The sequence below is a fragment of the Leptosomus discolor genome, chromosome 15 (assembly GCF_034619465.1).
Source record: "Leptosomus discolor isolate bLepDis1 chromosome 15, bLepDis1.hap2, whole genome shotgun sequence".
In the NCBI taxonomy this organism is placed as follows: Eukaryota; Metazoa; Chordata; class Aves; order Leptosomiformes; family Leptosomidae; genus Leptosomus; species Leptosomus discolor.
This window is the reverse complement of record NC_141405.1, coordinates 11624815-11644318: the sequence shown is the minus strand read 5'-3', so window position 1 is coordinate 11644318 and position 19504 is coordinate 11624815. Positions and strand designations below refer to the sequence as shown.

General features: G+C 41.2%; 1 protein-coding gene across 1 annotated transcript in view; it reads left to right on the top strand.

Moving 5' to 3' along the window:
- Nucleotides 1-19504, top strand: part of COX10 (cytochrome c oxidase assembly factor heme A:farnesyltransferase COX10) — a 104231-nt gene that overhangs the window by 63322 nt on the left and 21405 nt on the right. Inside the window, exon 5 of the mRNA XM_086473709.1 lies at nt 9244-9314. Coding sequence (XP_086329835.1) covers nt 9244-9314 — 71 coding nt within the window. The remainder of the gene's footprint in view (nt 1-9243; nt 9315-19504) is intronic.

Sequence of the window (19504 nt, the reverse complement as noted above, 5' to 3'; positions counted from 1 at the left end):
AGTTACCAGAGAGAAATAAAGACTTTGCATCTCAATTAGATGAGCTCCTGCCTCTATTTGTTCTCACTTCCCATCTGGAGGAGATGTGTGTCTCCCAGTTGACTCTGGATCTCCTGCTTAACTTAAGCACTTGCACTGGGCAGCAGAAATACTTCCCCAAGAACTTCTGAGTAACAACTTTATTCCACCACAGGAATTTGTCTAAGCCATCTTCAGTATCGGATTTTATCTGCAGTGTTGCTCAAAGCAGCTGCACTGTGTCCAGAGGACCTGGCCTTGTGTATTTTAGGACATATAGTAACTTAAACCAGATACTGACCTTGTGCAATTCCTATCTTCAGCGAAGAGATTGTTATTTGAAGTTTTGTTTGTTTTTTAAATTATACGTTGCACTCATGGCATGCTGGCATCGTGACAAATATGATTTAACACAAAGGAATCCCTTCGAGAAAATGGCTTTGCAAAGTGACTCCGAGTGTATTTTGGTAGGCACGAAGGTGATATTTTTCTTCAGCTCTGTTAGTTGCTCCCAAAATATATAGAAATAAAACAGTTCCTGAGGAGCGGGACGTCTATACCTCTGCATCTGACTTCTGCTTATAATTAATCATTAAAAACCAGCAAACGTCCTGCATGGGTGGGTGATGCATTTGGGGTGGTCACAGTCCAGTTGTTGAAGTGCGTGTGGGTAGGTTAAGCTTTCCCTTATTATACCAGAGCAACATGATGCGTAGAGGTGAATGTTGCTTCATTGCCTTATCTCCATGAGCCTGGACAGAGAGAACAGTTTAACCCCTGCATGGGGGACACGCCGTTGTGTTGCTGCTTCTGCTTTGGGGTGCGTGATGCACTAGTTCAGCATTGGGAACCAAGGCACAGCTTCATCCTTTCTCTCTCCTGTTTCCATGTCCAGGGTGGCCTGATCCAGTGACACAGATCAAAAAATTAGAAGATCCATAGGAAAATTAGTGATATTTTTTGGCCAGATTGGGTCATTCTGTGTGTTCAGTTGGTTGGGTCAGTACAAGGGAAGGGCACAAGGTGTTTATCTAACTGGAGGCTCAGACCTGAAACACATTTTTTTTGGCAATTTTCTTTTTAAGATGAAAAGGAAGAGCCCAATGCAGTGTGTCCTGTACTTTGGACGTTGTTCCCTTTGGTTCAAGGAGTCCTAACGCATTGATGGGAAAGTGCCCTCGTGGACGTGGGGCTGGAGGAAGGCTTGGACTAAGGAACTTTGTGGATGCATTGTGTGCTAAATAAAAAGACTACTTGGTGGTAAATATTTAATATTATTAGAAGTCTTTGGCAGCTGTCCAGAAACCAGTATTTCTTCCCGTGAAAGCTATTTCTCCAAGGTGGATCACATGAGGTGAAAGCCTGTCTGCGGTATCCAGCTTGCATTTCCCCTGAAGCTGTGGCTGACCTCCATGAAACCTCAGGAATATGCTATTGAGGTGGCTCACGATGTCAGCAGTTTGCAAGATTGAACAGCTTCTAAAATAAGGGCCTGGTTTTATTTTTATTATTATTTCATTTTTGTTACAATATCTTCTTAGCAAAATAGGATTTTAGTGGGAAGAGCTGGGCTCATTGGTGATCACCCAGCCTGTTTTCTCTTTACCAAAACAGGAGATTCATGTCTTTTCTCCCATTTCATGTCTTGGACATCAGGTGCATTAAAAAAATGAGATGAAATGAGCTTTTTTTTCATTCATTGGTGCTAGGAAATTTAATTCAAAGGTGAAGGCAAGAAAAACATTGTATGTAGGAGTAAAGTAGCTAAAGTAGTTTGGTTCAAGTGCCCCATTATTTCATTCAAAGTTATTCATACAGCTGAAGACAACATGTAGTCCTTAATTATCTTTTCCTGCTTCGTGAATTCCTTGCTTACTGCAGCATGCTCAGGCACACACATGCACACCCACGGTCTTTCCTTCCACCCTCACTGCTTTTGCCCAGGTGAATGTCACCCCTGCAGTGACAGCGGTTCATCCAGCTGGGCTTCAGCAGGTACAGGCGTCGTGTCTCAAGAGGTGTCAGTCATCCTCACCTCATCACCCAGCCCCTCGTTGTCGTGATGGGACCCGCGGACAGAGCAGCAGTGTGTTGGGACCGTGTTGCTTTGACAGTCCTCAGTGTTAGCACAGTCATGTGCTTTTCAAGCTCTTTGTAATGGTACTTCTGGTATCACCAAAGGATATTGTTTGGCCAAAGTGCTGATGAAGAGGCCACTAAGCTGCAAGGGTTTCATGACTACTTGTTTTGTCGGTCAGACCCGCTAAAAGGATTTGGATGAGCTGAAAATAAATACAGAGCCGTGTGCCAGCGGCTCTGGGCTCTGCTGCTGGTTAAGTGCACTTAGTATTTAAGTGTAGTGTAAGACCTACAAAATTCTCAGTTTTGGGGGCAGTGGATGTCTCTGGGAATCCCTAGAAAGTCACATGCATGTAAGTGGTCTTACATGTCACCTCTTGCGTGCTTAAAAGTAGAGCCTGCACGGCAGGTTGTTAATCTGAGGGCACAAGTCGGTGCTAATTGAAGTCTGTGAGTCTTTGCGTTCTCCACCCTGAAAATATGTTTCTGAAGTGACAGGTATCAACATTTTCTTTGCAATTACATCCTATTCTCTTCCCTGTACACAACAATGGGCTTCTAAATGCTGACTAATAAGAAGAATGCGTCTTTTGTGGAAGCTTTTGTAAAAAAAATAATACATTAAACTGTGGTAGATGCTTTACCTAGCAGACCTTTCTTGGGTTCGCTGAGACATGTCAGTTTGGGGTTTAGCTGCCCTTCTCTATCTGTAAGTAACATTGTTCAGGCTTGCATCAATCTCGTTTTTAATTAGAATCCTTTTTGAAATGGAAAATATTAAAGCAAATCTATAGCTAGACTGGGAACTGCAGAGCCAGAGGGTTTTCAGATACTGCCTTTAAAAAAAAAGAAAAAAAAGAAAAAAGAAAAAAAGCCATTTCTAATCCTTAAAATATTTGCCTTGCTTTATTTTCATATCTTGAAGACAAACAGGTGCTGTGTGCCCTTTATGATTCTCAAATATACAATCTCCAAGCCAGCAATCTCTAAAGCCTTCCCTTGTTTGTACAATTAGGGTGGGATTTTCAGAATCACTCAGTGTTGGTCTGTCTCTGCTCTCATTGAAGTCAAACTGCCATTGACTTCAGTGAGAACAGTGTCAGATCAGTACATGAGTGCTTTTGAAAATCCTTCCCTTTGCCTTTTTTTAGTCACATCTGTGTACAATTGAATAAAAAGACCTTTGTAATATACTTTAATTATTCTTTGTTGTTTTCATATAAAAGTGATTGAAAGGAAACCAGAAGAAAACCTATAATAATAATCTTGACTTTGATCTTATTTACCATAAATTATATGTTATGTTTTTCTTCTCCTTTTATGTAATTATATATTACTTTATCACAATGTAAGATAAATCACTGAAAACACGAGGAGTAGAAATAATTAGGTAATATGGAGGGGAATAGCACTCACAAAGGAAGGAACTCGACTCTTCACGGTCTGAGGGGTTTCCAGTGCTGCTTATAGAAACTTTTGTTTGAACCCATGGGAAAATCAGGAGACTTCACGTGAAAGGCTAGTGCTAAAACCTCATGAATTTGGAGGCTGAGTGGCCAGCTGTGAGGAATGGCTTTCTGGATGTCACCTTTCCAGAAAACCTTAGGTTCTTGGCCAGGTATCTGGACTCTGCAATGCCACCACGCTCTCCACCTGGTTTTGGTCCACCCACTCCTGCCTGATTCATGTGCCTTTTTGGTTTCCAGTGTGTGTTTCAGTGATGTTTCTGGTTAACTGCTTCGCTCTTTGGCAATACCAAAGAAAACCAAAGAGGATCAGAGCTTACTGTAGTGCAGAGGAAGTCAGAGAACCCCAGAAGCATCTAATTCAACAAGACCAATATTTGCAAGACTTGACCTATACGGCCCAGTTTCACCCCTGGCTGTAGACATTCAGAAAAGTGCTCAAGTGGGGGGTTCAGTTGTACTGGTTGTTACCTGGATTGTGTTAAAAATGTTTGCTTGGGTCTGTAGCAAGAGATTGTAGCTGAGGAGAGGGTTCGGCCACCACCCTCACCCATCCCCGTAGCTTGTCTCGCCCTCCCCAGTGCAGTGCAAGGCAGGGAGGAATTGGGAGACCTGCAGCACTTCAGTGCAGGAGGAGGTGCCTGTTCTTCGGCAGCAGCCTCATCTTCTCATTTGCTCTGTAGTGCCATAGATTCACCTGAACTGCCCTTCCGAGAGGCTTCAGAGAGAGACACATCCAGAGGGCAGTTCTGCTGCCAAAGAGCACATGGAAGCCTGCTCGGATGCAGGGGTGGGTTTGCAACAGGAAGACTTCTGAGTTGCCTTGAATTAAATTGTCTCTGAATAGCAGGGTTCCACTCCATCTTTAGACTCATGGGATTATCGGTTCTGATTTAAATATGTGTTTAGCATTAGAGTAAAATGTTATGTCAATACATGGAAGACTGGTTGCCTATTTCAGCCGCTGCTGTTTCCACCATGTGTCACAGATTAGAGCTGGCCCTGGACGGGGGCCAGGCTGGTGCTTGATATGCTCTAAATCCAAAGCAGTATATGAGAGATGTTTTCTAGCCTGAGTGTGGGTGATCTGTTTGATAAACTATATGACATATTGTTCTTCTTAATGCACTCTATTTATGTTTTTGTGTGAACAGGAGTAAAGGTATTGAACTGTCATAATTCCGTACTTAAAATCTCTCCCGCAGGAATGACCATGGATGGCAAACACAGCACGTGCTCAGGGCTTTCCATCCGCTCCGCTGGCTTAATTAACTGCAAATAGTCAGGCCACTGGCTTTGAAAACTTAATAGGTGGTGTCGGTGTTTCGCTGATGATACAGAAAGAGCCTGTAAAGGCACGGGCCGCCCTCCTGCTCGTTCCATATCGTGTTAGTCCTCAAAGTGCCAGTGTAGCGTAACGTCATCTGCATCTGCAGGGCGATGCTATGGGAATCTTGGCTTAGTCCAAATAAAATTATTAATCTATGTGTCTCCCAGGAGGTCTGAATGATTAGCTACCCTCTGCTGTTTCCAGGAGGTAGCCTGAAGAAATTAAATGTTCTTTAACACTTCGCTTAAAAAACAAAGTGGAAACCAATATGAAAAAGCTGAAGGAAAAAACCCCCATGAGTGTAAACAGCTATACACTGTAATGTGACAGCTAATCTAAGAATTGTTAGATGTTTAAGATATAATTACTGTATATTAACTAGATGAGATCTACACAGAGAGTCTGATGAGCTTGCCAGAGAAATAAACCGCAAAGTACTAGCTGGCCTGATTTATTTTTTTCCATCATCATGTTTTAAATGTTCATGCATACTGATTAAAATTTAGGTTAGGGTCGTGAAAGCTGTTGCCAAGTTTTGTCACTCAGGGATTTTTAGATGCTGTAGATTTAACCCTCTGTCTGTCCTTTTGATGGCTAGCTTCCCAGATACCTAGGGCAGATAATATTCTGCCTTGTCCAGCTGAACTGATGCATTCAGACTTCCTGAGGAAAAAGCCTCTTGAGTACTTCTAAAATATTTATTTATCCAGGATTCTTCTTACTGAATTTACTGTTTTCTAAAACAGGCTGTACTGTGTTGGCCTGGCATGAGATAATATGTTTGAGTTCACTCTTTCATTCCTATGGAATGATATTTGAGATGCACATTTTTTTCGTTTTTTCTAGAATATCAGGGGAAAATAATTTCAAGTGGAGAGAGAATTTTGCTGAACATCTGGGGGCAAAATGGGAAAAGTTTGATAAATGGCATCTTGCTGACATGTAATAGCAACTAGCTCAGGAAGGAATCTAGGGCATTGCAAATAAAAGGATTTTTGTTAACTGTAGTTCAATTGGATATGTGGTTTCGTGCGTACAGTTGACAGTAACAGATTATTCAGATTGTCAGATTTAAAAAAGTGAAAAAGTTCAGACTTAAGTCATACAGAAATCTTAATTTCGGGAGCAGCCGTGTCTGTGTACAACAGAGATGGACATTTTTTTGACTACTTAACTCATCAGAGAAGTTTCTTGTTCAAAATGGGTATTCTGTTCAGAGTTTAACTACTGTAGTAAGTATGTGAAAATATTTCATAAACTGATTATGGTATTGTCAGGTTGTACTGATAACTGCGTAAGTTTAAATACTTTCACGTGTAAGTGTCCAACTGTTCAATTCAGTCATTTTATGTTTGAGACACATTGACTTTAAAACTTGAGCGTGATTTTGATTTTATCCATCACACACGGAGTACCCTTGTCCATAAGCTTAAATACTCTCAAATGAGCCAGAATCTTCTCACATGCACAAGTTTAAACTTGAAGTAAACTCAAAGCAGTCAGACTTTGCAAATATAAATAAAAATTGTGTCTTTAAAAAAAAAAAAAGCAAAACTAAGTATAGCCCAAAATATTTTCAGGAAAAAGGACTTTAGCTCTATAGAATTTTTACCTTGTATTGCTCTTCCAGTCTGATGTCAAATGACATTTTTACTTCATTTAACGTAATTGTCTCTGAAGTATAACAGTGAAACAAACCATTAACAAAATGCTGAGCTGTCAGAAGCAATCACTGGTTTCGGATCCAAACGGGGTGCTTTCCCTTCTGCGAAGGTACTCGTTGTGGTTTCCTGTAGAGGTTCTTTGTGAACCACCCAAAACTTCAAGGGGAGCGTTGCAGCCGTGCGGATCCGACCTGTCCCTCTGAAGCGAGGTGCCAGCGCTCCGTGCGCCGGGGCCTGGGGCTGCCCCATGGACCCCTCTGTGCTCTTCTCCCAAACCAGAGTCTCCACTGACTTTGGTTGTAGCTGGGAGTGACCGTTGCCGCTATAGATCAGGCACAACGAGCAGAGAATGAGAAGTAACCTGTTTGTTGCCTGTCTGAAAGTAAATGACTGAGTTGCCTAGTACTGTACCAGAATGCCCTGGCAAAGTGAAAGATGTATAAACTAAACCTTTTTCCTCCTGAAGCCCCTTCCTCTTTCGTGTGAGTAACTCTTGGCTGAGCAGCCTGAGTTTGCTTTGGGAATACCAATAATAAAATGGGGAGGCTTTGAGAGTTGGAAGGAATTGGAAGTGGGTCAGTGCTTCATCCAGTTGCTCTGGATGGAGCCTGTAGACGGTTTGCTCGCACGAAGCCTCCATTACTGCGAGCAAACCGTCTACAGGCTGCGTGGCCCCAGCCAACTCCCCCACAAGAAGTTCTAGTGGCTTGGTTGTGAACTACTAATTAAAAACTGCATTGATTATTTCAGTTCCCATGTTTTTGATATTTCTTAACTTTTGAGCATTTGATCTGCAGCCTTTAAAGCAAGCTGACAAATGCAGGATTTCTCCCCTGCAGAACCATGGTGTCTTTTGGATCCATCATGGACAAACCAAGGACTTCAATATGCAGGACGGGCTTCAGCCAAGTTAACAACTGTAATTATCCACTAATTTGTCTTGGCCAGCCGCTGGAGGGGGACGAGGCAGATGCTGTGGCAGAGGGTTTTGCAGCCACTGGCTGGCAGGGGGGGAAGTGCAGGTTTGCGGTCCCTCAGGCAGAGCTGTCTCTGCTGATTCCTCTTCAACCTTTTACCCTGTCTTCCCTGCCACCCACCTGAGTCTCCTTTCCCAGGTTTGGAAGGTTTCACAAGCATGACGAAACACGAGGATGATGCCCACTGCCAAATGTCTTGGCTTTAGAGCATACTGTTAGCAAGTTTTGTTTAAGCAGCATCACTTTAGCATGCGGGCCTGAGCACGTGCACGCACTCTCATTCATATGCATGCGGGACTTTCCTATAACCTTAATCCTGGGAATGGTTAAACCTGTCGGGAAGATGATTCAACCCGATATTAAAAATGTCACCACAAATGGAGAATATCGTAGGCCATGTTAGGCAGGATGATCCACGGGTATCCAGTCCCTGCTGTGCTTGCAATACGTAGGAGCAACAGCAGAGGCTCCCAAATTGTTATATAGTCGTTACTTTGAAGTGATAGATGGGAAAGGTGGTCCCTGAAATCTCTGTGTGCCTGTAAATGAAGCGTCTTTCCCCTGGTGTGCACCTGTAGGGTTCTGATGGGGAAGAGCCGCTCCCAGTGGCCCAGTCTGCTGGCATTCCCTATTAATTAGCAAGTAACAGCGGCACTGTCAAAATGAAGATGCGTATTAATTTTGCCTGTTGTTGTGAAAGGTTATGTCAGCTTGCTGGAATAACATAGATTTTATCATGTAGTCGTTTATCATATAGTCACCTTAAATCAGTCTGCAGTTTGACTATACTGAGCTTACTGTCAGTCTGATTGTTTGAAATTATGATTTGTTATGGTGCTTTTCCTACATATTCACCATAATTGGGATCCTACCCCAAAACCTCAGACATAATGTCAGTAGAAAATATTCTTTATATAAATAGAACTACTCTTTCTATAAGTAAATATATGTTTATTGGTTTTAGTATTATTTTGCCCACATAAAACTAAATAGCTTTACAGTTTGCTGTATGGCAAAGTGCATTCAGCTTTTCCAGTAACACTCCTTATAAAATGGATCATACAAAAGCCTGCAGGAATTCCTAGCGCAAAGATAGTGCCGCCTGAATTTTCCCATAGGCAGTGTTTAAAGTCAAACTGGGTTGTGACATTAAATAACACCATATGGTGTGTTCATTCCCTGCTGCCAGAACTACATGCTCAGTGCAGTTTCGGTAGCATTTTACAAGAGTTGATTGATTTTGGGGTGGGTTATAGGTTCTCAGAAGTTAGATGATCTTGAAAATTTTAGTGTTTGTCTTTTAAATACCAGAAGCACAACATTTGCAAGGGCTGTTTGTATTAATATAAAACCGGGGGCAGGGCCGTATGTATGTGTATATATAATTGTGTGCATATAAAAGCTGTGTCAAACCTGTCAAGAACAGAACTTGGAATCAAACTGTACTTCAAAAGTTTAACTTTTGGGGACTTGCGCAAACTATTTCTCTCCTCCAGGTGATTTTCTTTCTAAGGGGATGCCAAAAGCATTAATGCTGACTATCAAAGCTCCGTAAAAGGAGTTTGCCATTTTCGTTGTATTTCTGAACCTTCAAAAATAGAGATTAAAGCACCTGCAGATGCAGTCAGTACATTCCACGCATGGCATGCTTTCCGGCATCCTTTCATTTTGATTGTTACTTTTTTTTTTCTTCTTCTTCTTTATTACAGTTCTTTGAGGTTCCGTTTGACTCAAATATGAACAGGACAAAAAACAGACCACTGGTGCGAGGACAGATCAGGTAAGGCTATGCACACCTGCTCCGGCTAATGAGAAATGAGTCTTCACGTTGCTTTTATCTATCTCCAAGCTTCTCTCTCTCTTCAGATGACAAAAAATAGCAATTTCAGACAGAAGACTTAAGAAAGAAATGCACCTCTCTGTTCTTTCTTCACGTTTATCACTTTCATGTGAGGAGCTTGGGTAATCAGCTGTCCTCTAAAATACTGAACTTCTCAAGATGACAGAATTTCCACATATGTTGTGTATTTCTTCATGTGTGACTACTACATGCACAGCGTGGCAGCACACAGTTGTTATGTTCCACCGAACTTCTGCATTACTTTGTAACAACAAATCTTCAAAATGTCACATCTAAGAACAAGCACAAAAGCGTATATTGTTTTTAGCAGTCACATTTATCTGTTAGATCATTCCTATCTCCCAGCAGACGTGTCTGCAACTCATTTTTTTTAGTGATTTTGTAAGGCACCATGTTGTCTTTGCCTTTTCTACATGTTTAGCATAAAGCTGGGGTCAAAATTCACAGTGACGGCATCTTATGAAAATAAAGTAAAAATTTGTCATCACGCAGTTTATCATCATCCATAAGTACACCCCCCCCTTCTCCCCCAAATAGAAGCCCTGTATTAGCACAGGGATTCCCGTAAAAAAGAAATTAAAAAAATCCCTCATTCACTCTGTTTTCTGGATTATACATCAGTTCAGTTTCTCAAAGGCTATTTTCCAGCTAAAAAAAGCAAAGTGAAAAAGAACATCAACAAAAAACTCTACCTTATTTGCAAACTAAAACTGAAGGCCCAATTCATAAATGATTCAACAAACAATTTTAGTATTACATTTCCATGATTTGTGCCAAGGATTATTTATAACAAAATTATGTTTTCCCTTAGGCTTCTGCGAACAGTTGGTCCTATTTATTTCTGTGTTTTATCCATCACCTTTGGAGGACTGAAAAAAATGTGATGGATGAAATTACAAGAAAATTGAGACAAAATAGTAAAGTGAACCTCGGGGGTAAATTCCCTCTCATTGTAAATAGTTAGAGTAGTTCAATAACATCTTCCGATTTGTTCTCGAAGACGGTGCTAATTACAGATTCCTGAGTTGAGTTAATTTTATTTAAAAACATATTTTAGGGACCACTGCAGTGAGGGCATCTGTTGTACGTAAAGTAAGTCAGCCTTGATTGTGGAGTTCAGGGGAACTGCTCCACTTGCATGTGGTCCTTTAGCCCCGGAAGAAGGAACACCTGTTAGGGAGAAAGATGATGGAGGGATTGATTTATTTATTTATTTATTTTGTCATAGTCTACTGCCATGGCTTGCAGTGTTTCTGGAGTCAAAAATATAGCTGGGAAACTTTTTGTCAGCTTTTGATTCAGAGAGATCAATTTGTTTTAGAAGTTTCCAATGTCCTTAAATGAACTTCCCTGTCATCTGAATCCACCACAGATTGGCAAAACCATATTTAACAGATTTTCTTACTTCTCCCCCTTCATATTTGCTTTCACCACAAAATGGTAATGTTGGGGACTCTGTGTACTCACTCATCAATCTATCTACCTGACTGTCAACAGCTAATTTAAAGTTCTTTAAAGTGTCACTTACCTTGAATAATGTTGAACCCGTTCCCTGTAGACCCTTGAACATGCAGATCTTGACTGGGGTTATTTCTTCTGCGGTGTGCCAGAGGAGAATAATCCAGTGCAAGTGATCTAACCTTGTTATATTTTGCCACGTATTCCCTGGTGTTGCTTGAACTTTTTCCTTCCTGGCTGATTAAATAAAACCCTTAAATGGTTATGCTAAAACTAGTCAAAAACAGGCGATACAGAGATGGATAAATTGTGTGTAAGAGACTGGTGTCTTGGCTCTGGGAAGGAATCCAGAGAGCTTGGGGTACATACAGAGTCCTTGCCCAAATTGTCTGACATTTGAGGTTTGGCATTTTCTTCTCTTTAGCTGCTTCATAGCATGAAATGTTTGCTGCTTTTTTAATTCTGCTGTGTTATGACATCGGTGATAGCCAGTGCAAACAAGGCATCGTTTTATGATCTGTCTTCATTTGCACTCTTTGTAAATATATTGTGATTTCACTTCTTTTTTTCTTTCTTTCCTTCCTTTTAATTTATTTTGCATAATCTTTGTTACAACTGGTCAATATGGGTAGCAGTTTTCGCATGTTCCAGTCCTGAGCTTGAGATCCCTTTTGAAGAGTGAGAAGGTTGTTAACTCTGCATCGTGTTGGCTGCACTGCACCTCCTTGGAAAGGCTGTGAAGTGAACTTCTGTCCACTGAGAAACTGCACTGAGACCAGTGACTTTTTTTATAGAGGCTGTGGCATCACGAAGACAATTCTTAGACGCTTTGAGCTTGGGCCAGAATCAAACTGGTAACCCCCAGTGAGAGGTCCTTGGTGTTACTGAGTCATCCGGTCCCTGGATGAGCTGGCATCTCTGTTTTAAGCTAATTCATGGAGCTGGCTCATTAGGAAATGTCACGCTGTTGTGGAGAAATTATCCCCATGTGTTTCATTTTGTGGCCTGCATTTGCAGCTTCAGCCCCAAGTTTATCTAGGTTTAAGATCAGCTGTCAGTTCTAACTGACTTTGCTTCCAACATTTCTCCCCTTCCTTTCTGCCTGAAGCTTTCCCTTTGAGAAAACAACACAAATCCCCCTATCTTGGCACCACTTGTGTGTGTTCATTGCCCTGCATTCATGTTCATGTGGTTCCCGAGTCCCTATGTCTCAGCCTTTTCCACAAGTTGCCGAGGACTTGCCTCTTCCTTTTCATCAGTGAGGAACCTTGGTGGCTTTCAGAGAAAAGCTCTGCGGCCAGGGCTGCACTGTGGAGTGTGAACATTGTCATGGCCTCTGAGGTCTGGCTGGGGACCGAAGTGTCATTACCTCACTGGTGACGCTCAAGAAGTGTTTAAGTTTAGGCAGCTTTGGCCTGACAGTCACTCCAGGCAGCACCCTGTGAGCCAGGAGCAAGTTCGGCAAAGATCTCTGGAAGGATGGGGCTTAGAAAAGCAGCTGCTCTCCGTCCTTTGTGAGTCCTCTCCGTATTGCATCAGTTTTATGGCTGAAATAGTTATGTGGAGGTTCAGTGTGCCCCTGTTATATATATTTTATATCATTTGGCCTGGACCAAACGGTACAGGCAATGATACAGAAGGACTCTGCAGAGCTGGGGTCTGCTGTACATAGGGGCAACTTACTTACACCTTATTTGCCAGCCCCAAACCTACTGCCGATGCCCCCAGGGAATCTTCTGACACTGTTGCTAGATTTGTGACAAACAGCACCTGATAGTTCATTGACTGCTTGCTTTACAACGTCCTCTTTAATTTATAAGCCTCTGAAAAAAGTGTTCGCTTTGAGCAATGAGACGTAACCATCCTTATTCTCTATTCAGAGAATAATCAGAGACATGCTGTTGCAAAAATAACAAGAGTAGACCCAAACACAGCATGCCACTAAACGCCATCCATCATTCCAGCCTGCCCACATGTCCTCCTCCCTCCTCTGACCCCCCAAGTCTTGTTTAGAAATACAAACAGCTTGAGATATTCTTCATACTTCGGCTGCAGTGTTAAACTCATTGAACGTATTTGCATTTTGCATTATAACAACAGCAGATATTATTTTTCCTGCTATGAATTGTTTTTATGTCAGATAAGGAAAAATTTCATGTGCTCACACAACCTTAGATTCAACTGAAATGGCAGCAGCTTTTCCTGGTTTCCTGTTGGGTATGATTTATTCCCTTGCTTTTTAAGGTAATGGACTTAATTTTCCTGCAGATTAATTTAAATAAATCTCTAGTATTAGCTGCAGTAGCTGAGTGAGCTTAGTCTTGAGGATGACAAGTGTCCTGCTCCATTATATTGTACAAAGTGACAGTTTTGATTGCCCTTCTACACAGAACTGCTTACACTCTTGTTAAAAAGCTACTGTTTTTATGAACTTACTGTACTGCTGGATCTGCTATGCTAAGCACTCATAAAAAAACTTAATAGTTGTACAGGAATAATTTTTCATCTTTAGAAAAAAAGTCATCAAACAGCATGTTCTAAATAACTAATTCACGACCATGTAGACACCTTTCTGTTCTGCTCCCACAGGATTTTGCAACTTGCAACTGTTTTCTTTACCAAGTCCTTTGGCATTGGTCTTAGCAGGGGCTGCAGTGTCTGCCTGGGAGTGGGGCTGGGATTTCTCCCTCACTTTACCTCCGGGTTTCATGTCACGCGGCCATGAAGCATGGTACAGGCAGCATCGGAGGGTGGTTCAGGCTGGAAGGGACCTCAGGAGAGCTGTAGAGCAATCTCCTGCTTACAGCAGGGTCAGCTCTGAGGTCAGACCTGGCTGCTCCAGGCTTTATCCAATCCGGTCTCAAAAACCTTCAATATGAGAATAATATGCTATGGAATTTAATTATGTTCTCCTTATGTGAGATATTGCACTCTCCAGCTTGCTTTTCCTTGTGCATTTGAGAAGTTTAAGTCCATTAACTTGGCAGAGGAAGGCACAACACAGATAATGCCTTGGATGCTTCAAAAGAAGTAAATCTTCATGTTTGGTGAATATTTTTTCCTAGAGTCCAACAAACCACTTAGCAATGCACAATGAGCTGTGTTCTGTACATGTGCTTCCCGCTTCTTATGGCTGCGGGTGATGGTTACTGCAACCGATGGAGACAGTAACGCTTTTCCTACTTGTTGACATTTCTGAGGGGAGTGTTGACTTTGGTCAGTTTAAATTATAGGCCAAAACTCTTGAAGAGTCAGGCCAAAAAGAGGTCCTGAGCTACTAATGTTTCTCACTGATGGCTTCTATTTATGAATTGTAGTTATAATTGCAAATATATACGTTGGACAGTCATAAACTGATGGAAAATTGCAACATGTCAAACTCTCCCTATTTATTCAAAACCAGATTGCAACTCAAGACTAGTTCTATGTAAAGCTGAGTTTTCCACTCAGCTGCCTGTAGTAGATTTACTATTACAACTGTAACAAAACCCATCCATGCTGAAAAAACGTGTGTGCACTTACAAAAAAAAGAATCCTCCTGTAATCACTGTTGATAACTCGGTGTAATTAGCTTGATTCTTTGCTTGCTAACACTAATGTAAATCAAGAATGTTTCTACTGATGTTAGTGGAGCTACCCTGATGTAAGTGAGAGGAAATCCATGTCCTCGGCTTATGCTGAAACCTGCACTAAGCGTTTAGCCAGCCCTGCTTTAAGCCAGCAGTTTAAAACCTCCCCAAGGGTTTCAGTACAACTTCGGTTCCCATTAAAGATCAGCCTCTACTTAGCTGACTGGTCTGCTCCCTTGGGTGGTCATTTCAGACAGGTTTCATTCTACTTAAGTTAAAACAAATAAAACAAAAACTCCATAAATCTACAGTTCTTCAGGAATAATCATTTTTAAGAGATCAGATGCTTATTCCCTGCAGGGAAACATTCCAATATTTTGTTTAGAAAATACCTCATTTTAAAGGGACTGCCCTGAGATCTTTTTGAATGATAAAAATGTTTCTTTTTTCAGTGGGAGGCTTTCCTCTTGTTTAAACAGGGCACAATTCAAAGCAGACACCACCACGCCAGCCTTTTCAAGCATTTTTTATCCTGCTTGTATTCAGGCTTTATTATTTGAAAACAAGTAAATGCATTCCTTCCCCACCACCACCCTCCTGGCTTCCTTTTTTTTTTTTTTCCCCATCCTGTGTTTTCCAGAAGCTGTCATTGACTGTATTTGGTAAACAAGAAATTTAAAAGGCAGCTTTATATTTTTGACATATACAATTGCTTGTAAAAATGTAGTTCTTGCCTTTTGAACAGAAGGGTATTTTTTATTTTTTTTCTGGCATGGCCATGTCATGGAGATGTTGGGGGGCGGGGGGAACCTTGAGGCTAAAACATAGTTTAATGAGAATAAAACCCACATCAAAGGATGGACTAATGGAATGATATAATGCTTACTGTGTCACTTTCCCAAAGGGGATATGGATGACAGTACTTATATTTCAATTATCTATTCACTGTCTGCGTAGGATGTTGATTAAATGGTTCTAAGGTATTAGAGTCCTTTTGTAGAATGCACAGAAAAATGGTGATACTGCACATTATCCTCAGATCAAAATGTGTATTAGCAGGAAATTATATGGCTCTAACTACATATATATTTTGTTTCTTAGGGCAATAAAGAAGGTTGTTTTAATAACTCTAACATTACATTCAAATTCGTTTCAGTTGAAACGAAGAAATTGCTAGCTATTCAGCTAGCGCCTTCAGCTCACTCCTCCTGCCCAGACCTAATGCTGCTGCAGCTCAGTGGAGACATTCCTTTGCAGGCAGCTCTGTTTGGTAAATATAAATCCTGCAGAAACACTTGACCCCTCACGCCTTGCTGCTTTTCAGTTCAGCCGAGGGGCCCTTACCGTCAAATTCTTTATCTGAATCTTTAATTGCACGTGGGACAGTTGATAAATCGGAATACATTGTACATCGCCCCACGTTAGGAAACATCCCAGATGCTCATGTATAAACCAGGAGTCACGGTGCATTTGGCTAAATAGCTGCTCCATCTGCTTGCGGGGAATGCTGCAGAGAAGTGATACGGGCTCCTAATGGAGTTGTCTTATCCTCTCGTGTCAGCTCCTCACCAGGGGGTAGAGCCCCATGAGCTGGAGGGAGCCAAGCTATTGTACGCTAATCCTTCCATCTTTGTGTCCGATACGAGCAGGCCTCTTGGATATTAGTTGTAACCATTGACTCTCTTCTTTTTTAACTGTCTAGTGATGAGTCATTTCTTCAAAGGTGATGTTAAAGTGAGTTTTCCCCCTTACCTGCACAAACAAACGGAACTAAAGCTTGAAGCCCAAGATCCTTTTCCCAACTTAGCACGGTGTTCTGCTGGTGGCTCTTCTTCCTGTGTCTGTCAAACATTTCAGCTTCGTGTTTGTAAATTTTGGCTTAATGGAGTCAAAATCCCCACACTTTGTTCTCTGTATTAGTATTGAACCTTATCTGGTTTAACCACAACAGCATCATTATTCAACATGTGCCAAGTGTTGTAGGAAATGTCACCACTCAACAAGTCCATTACGGAGCTGCCTCTGATTAGAAGCTGCTATGCCCTGAGATCTGTTTACAGTAAGTCATGTTAGAAGTGCCTATCTTTCTGTGAAGGACAGAGTTTATCATGTCTTATACAAGTTATAACTTACATGTTATCAACTTTGCAAGTCAGATATAAAAGAGGTTTTCCTTACGCCTTAATTAGCTGTGCTAACACAGATGCTTGATGTCCAGTCTCTATGACTAGAAAAGCTGCATTCCTGAGGTTGAGATATGTGGAGAACCTCTTTGATATGCTTTATTTAATTTTTTTTTTTTTTGCTAGGGACATAGAATCACAAGGAGTATTATATTATAAATCATGCTAGAAAGGAGCGTGAGCCACAGTGACTCATATTGCTGCCCCTGTGTGACAATAATTATGTTGTGTTCATGAACTTGATGGTATATGAAGGATTTTTTTGGGGTTTTTTCCACCAAACATTTCTGAAACGTAACTCCAGATGCTAACTGTACATAAACTACCAAAATAACAAACAGAAATCGCAAAATACAACCATCCTCATCCTCTTCACCCCTCAGGTGAAACATAGCAACTACTTAAGAGCATGCTAACATACATATGTATGTATATACAACGTATAAAATGATATGAATATCAAATGCATGCTTGCAGTGTTGCAGAGGAGGCTGGAGACAGGCAGGAAGGATCTGACTTAAACTGCAATTTGACAGGCTCATCTGCTCCATTGCTCTTCCACTTAACGGTGTCTAGAGCCTGATACTTCTTCCACTGCAGACCATTGCTTCTTGTCCTGCTGTCTATGGCTGTAATGAATAACTTATTTCCTTCATATTCATTGCTCCTGGGAATGTGTGTAGAGTCAGAGATCCTGTACTGAGAACGGCTGGACTATCTTTTTCTCTTTTTTTTTTGAAGAACAGGTCAATGAATACTTTAGAACTTCAGTTTTCTCTGTCTTGCAAAGATTGCAAACTGACCTGAGACTTCTTTATCCACTGCTTTCCAAACATTGGCTGAGGGCTCAGCAAAAGCACATGTTAGATTTAATCACTCTAAATCACAGAAAAATGTTTCTGGAGAGACCATATTATCCATCCTGTTGGTCAGCTCGTCTCTGGTTCTTAAACAAAGAGAGAACTGAGATTTTGAAATAAAATGAATGGATCACTTAGCTGCCGTGTGGTAAGGTTAGGTTTGTTAGGTTAAAGAGGAGGATTTAGTTTAAATATTATGGGAGACATTTTTCAAATTTACTGTAGGTTTGTCTTGTAAGCACTTTAAAAAAATATTTACATTTTCGTGACTTCAGGGAAGCTGTGAATATTATTATTCACCCCTTCACTCCTACCTAACAAAGCCATATAACAAGGAACATGCTAACGCTCTGCAGGGTTGCTTAGGGTTGTTATGATTAGCGTTCTGGTGTGTATAGCAAGTGTAATAAGAGCATAAACATTTTCTAAGTATGGGTCCTTTTCATTTTTAATTTTTTACTTCAAGTGAAGTGACAAGGCCCAATTGGAGCTTCTGCTTAATAACAAAGGGCAACATGAAGTTTTATTTCTGTCTGAACACGGTATTCGTGAACTGCAAGCCTCCCCAGGTTGCTGAGCTATCTCATCCCAAACCTGTGGTTGCTTTGGTCTCAGTCCTCCAGGCAGACTCTTGAACCCGTGAACAACGAAAGACCAGATCCCGGCATCATTTACGTGGAGTTAGACTGGTAAAAATGAGGGCAGGATATGTTTAGGAGAAAGCTCCATGCTGAGGGTGCGACTCCTGATTTCTTTTTTTTTTGGGTGGGTTGAAATCCCTCTTGCCTTGTCTTAGCACACATGTCGCATCTTTGTGCAAACTTTCAGCAAAATCGATTGAGCTAATTCTGATTTACGCAAGCATAAAAAAGAGAGATGTGTCCCTTTCAGGATGAAATGATTCTTTTAAATTAGCTGTGTTTGTTTATGATAGTTTTAAAGTCCCTCGCTCTGGCAAGGAGACAGAACATCTGCAGCTTGGATTCTTGAGGAGCGAGGGGAACTAATTGCCTCCAATTTGGTTAAAATACAGTGTTGATTATGCTTTTATACAATAGCAATACACAGCCATGACAAGGTGTCTTGGGCTCCATGCATGGGTTGTTTCTTCATTGAGAGAGAAATTAATTGACACAGACACTGGACATTTTATCCTAGTCTGTATTTATTTACACTAAGTACACTTTTGAACAAGTGTATTAGATCACAAAGCCAGAGCTGGATTGGCAATTTAGTGCCAAAACTCAGGAAGGCAACTCCATGACGAGACCCAACCAGCTATACATGTTTATCCATCGCTAAGCTCCGTATATGTCAGGTTCCACAAGTACGACATTCCTTGGGAGATTTAGACAGCACTCATTGAATCCTGCCCATTTCCTGGCTGATGGTCCAGATGTCATTCAAAACCACATCCAGGTTGGTGCTGATGGGTCTGGCTGAGCCCTGTGGACAAAGGAAAGGTATTAAGGGCAATTCCTTTCACAGAGATTTGCATTTTAAAGAGTTTATTTGAGGTTCAGATCCGCAAGCTCTTCATCCAGAGACACAATGCTGTGGTGTTAAACTGATTTAAGTGTGCTTAAATGCTACCCAATAAACCAGCTCATTAGGCTTTTTGGGAGCACCTACGAGTTTCATACCTCCTCTTAACATGGAGTTCCTTCTCAGTTCAGATTTTGTGTTACAAGGTGGTTTTAGAACTTTTTCCACGCTTTTTTTTTTTATTTTTAACATTTGGGGAAAAGTACTGTCCAATCTGAGATTATCAACATCTTTGTCATAGTTATTACTGGAAACCAAATCACAAAAAGCCAGTTACAAAAACATGCGCAGGCACAATTGCCACTAGTGTATTCTGGCAATCTTGAAAATTGTGGTAGTGTTACGCCCAGTTAAAGGGGATTTGATATAAAATTCAGTAGTTGTAGTGCAACACAGAGTGTGATGTGCCACAGCAGCACGTTTTGGGGGAAGAGGTGCCAAACGCTGGCAGAATGTAGATACTACTTCTTAACCTGTGCAGACAAAGTTAAATA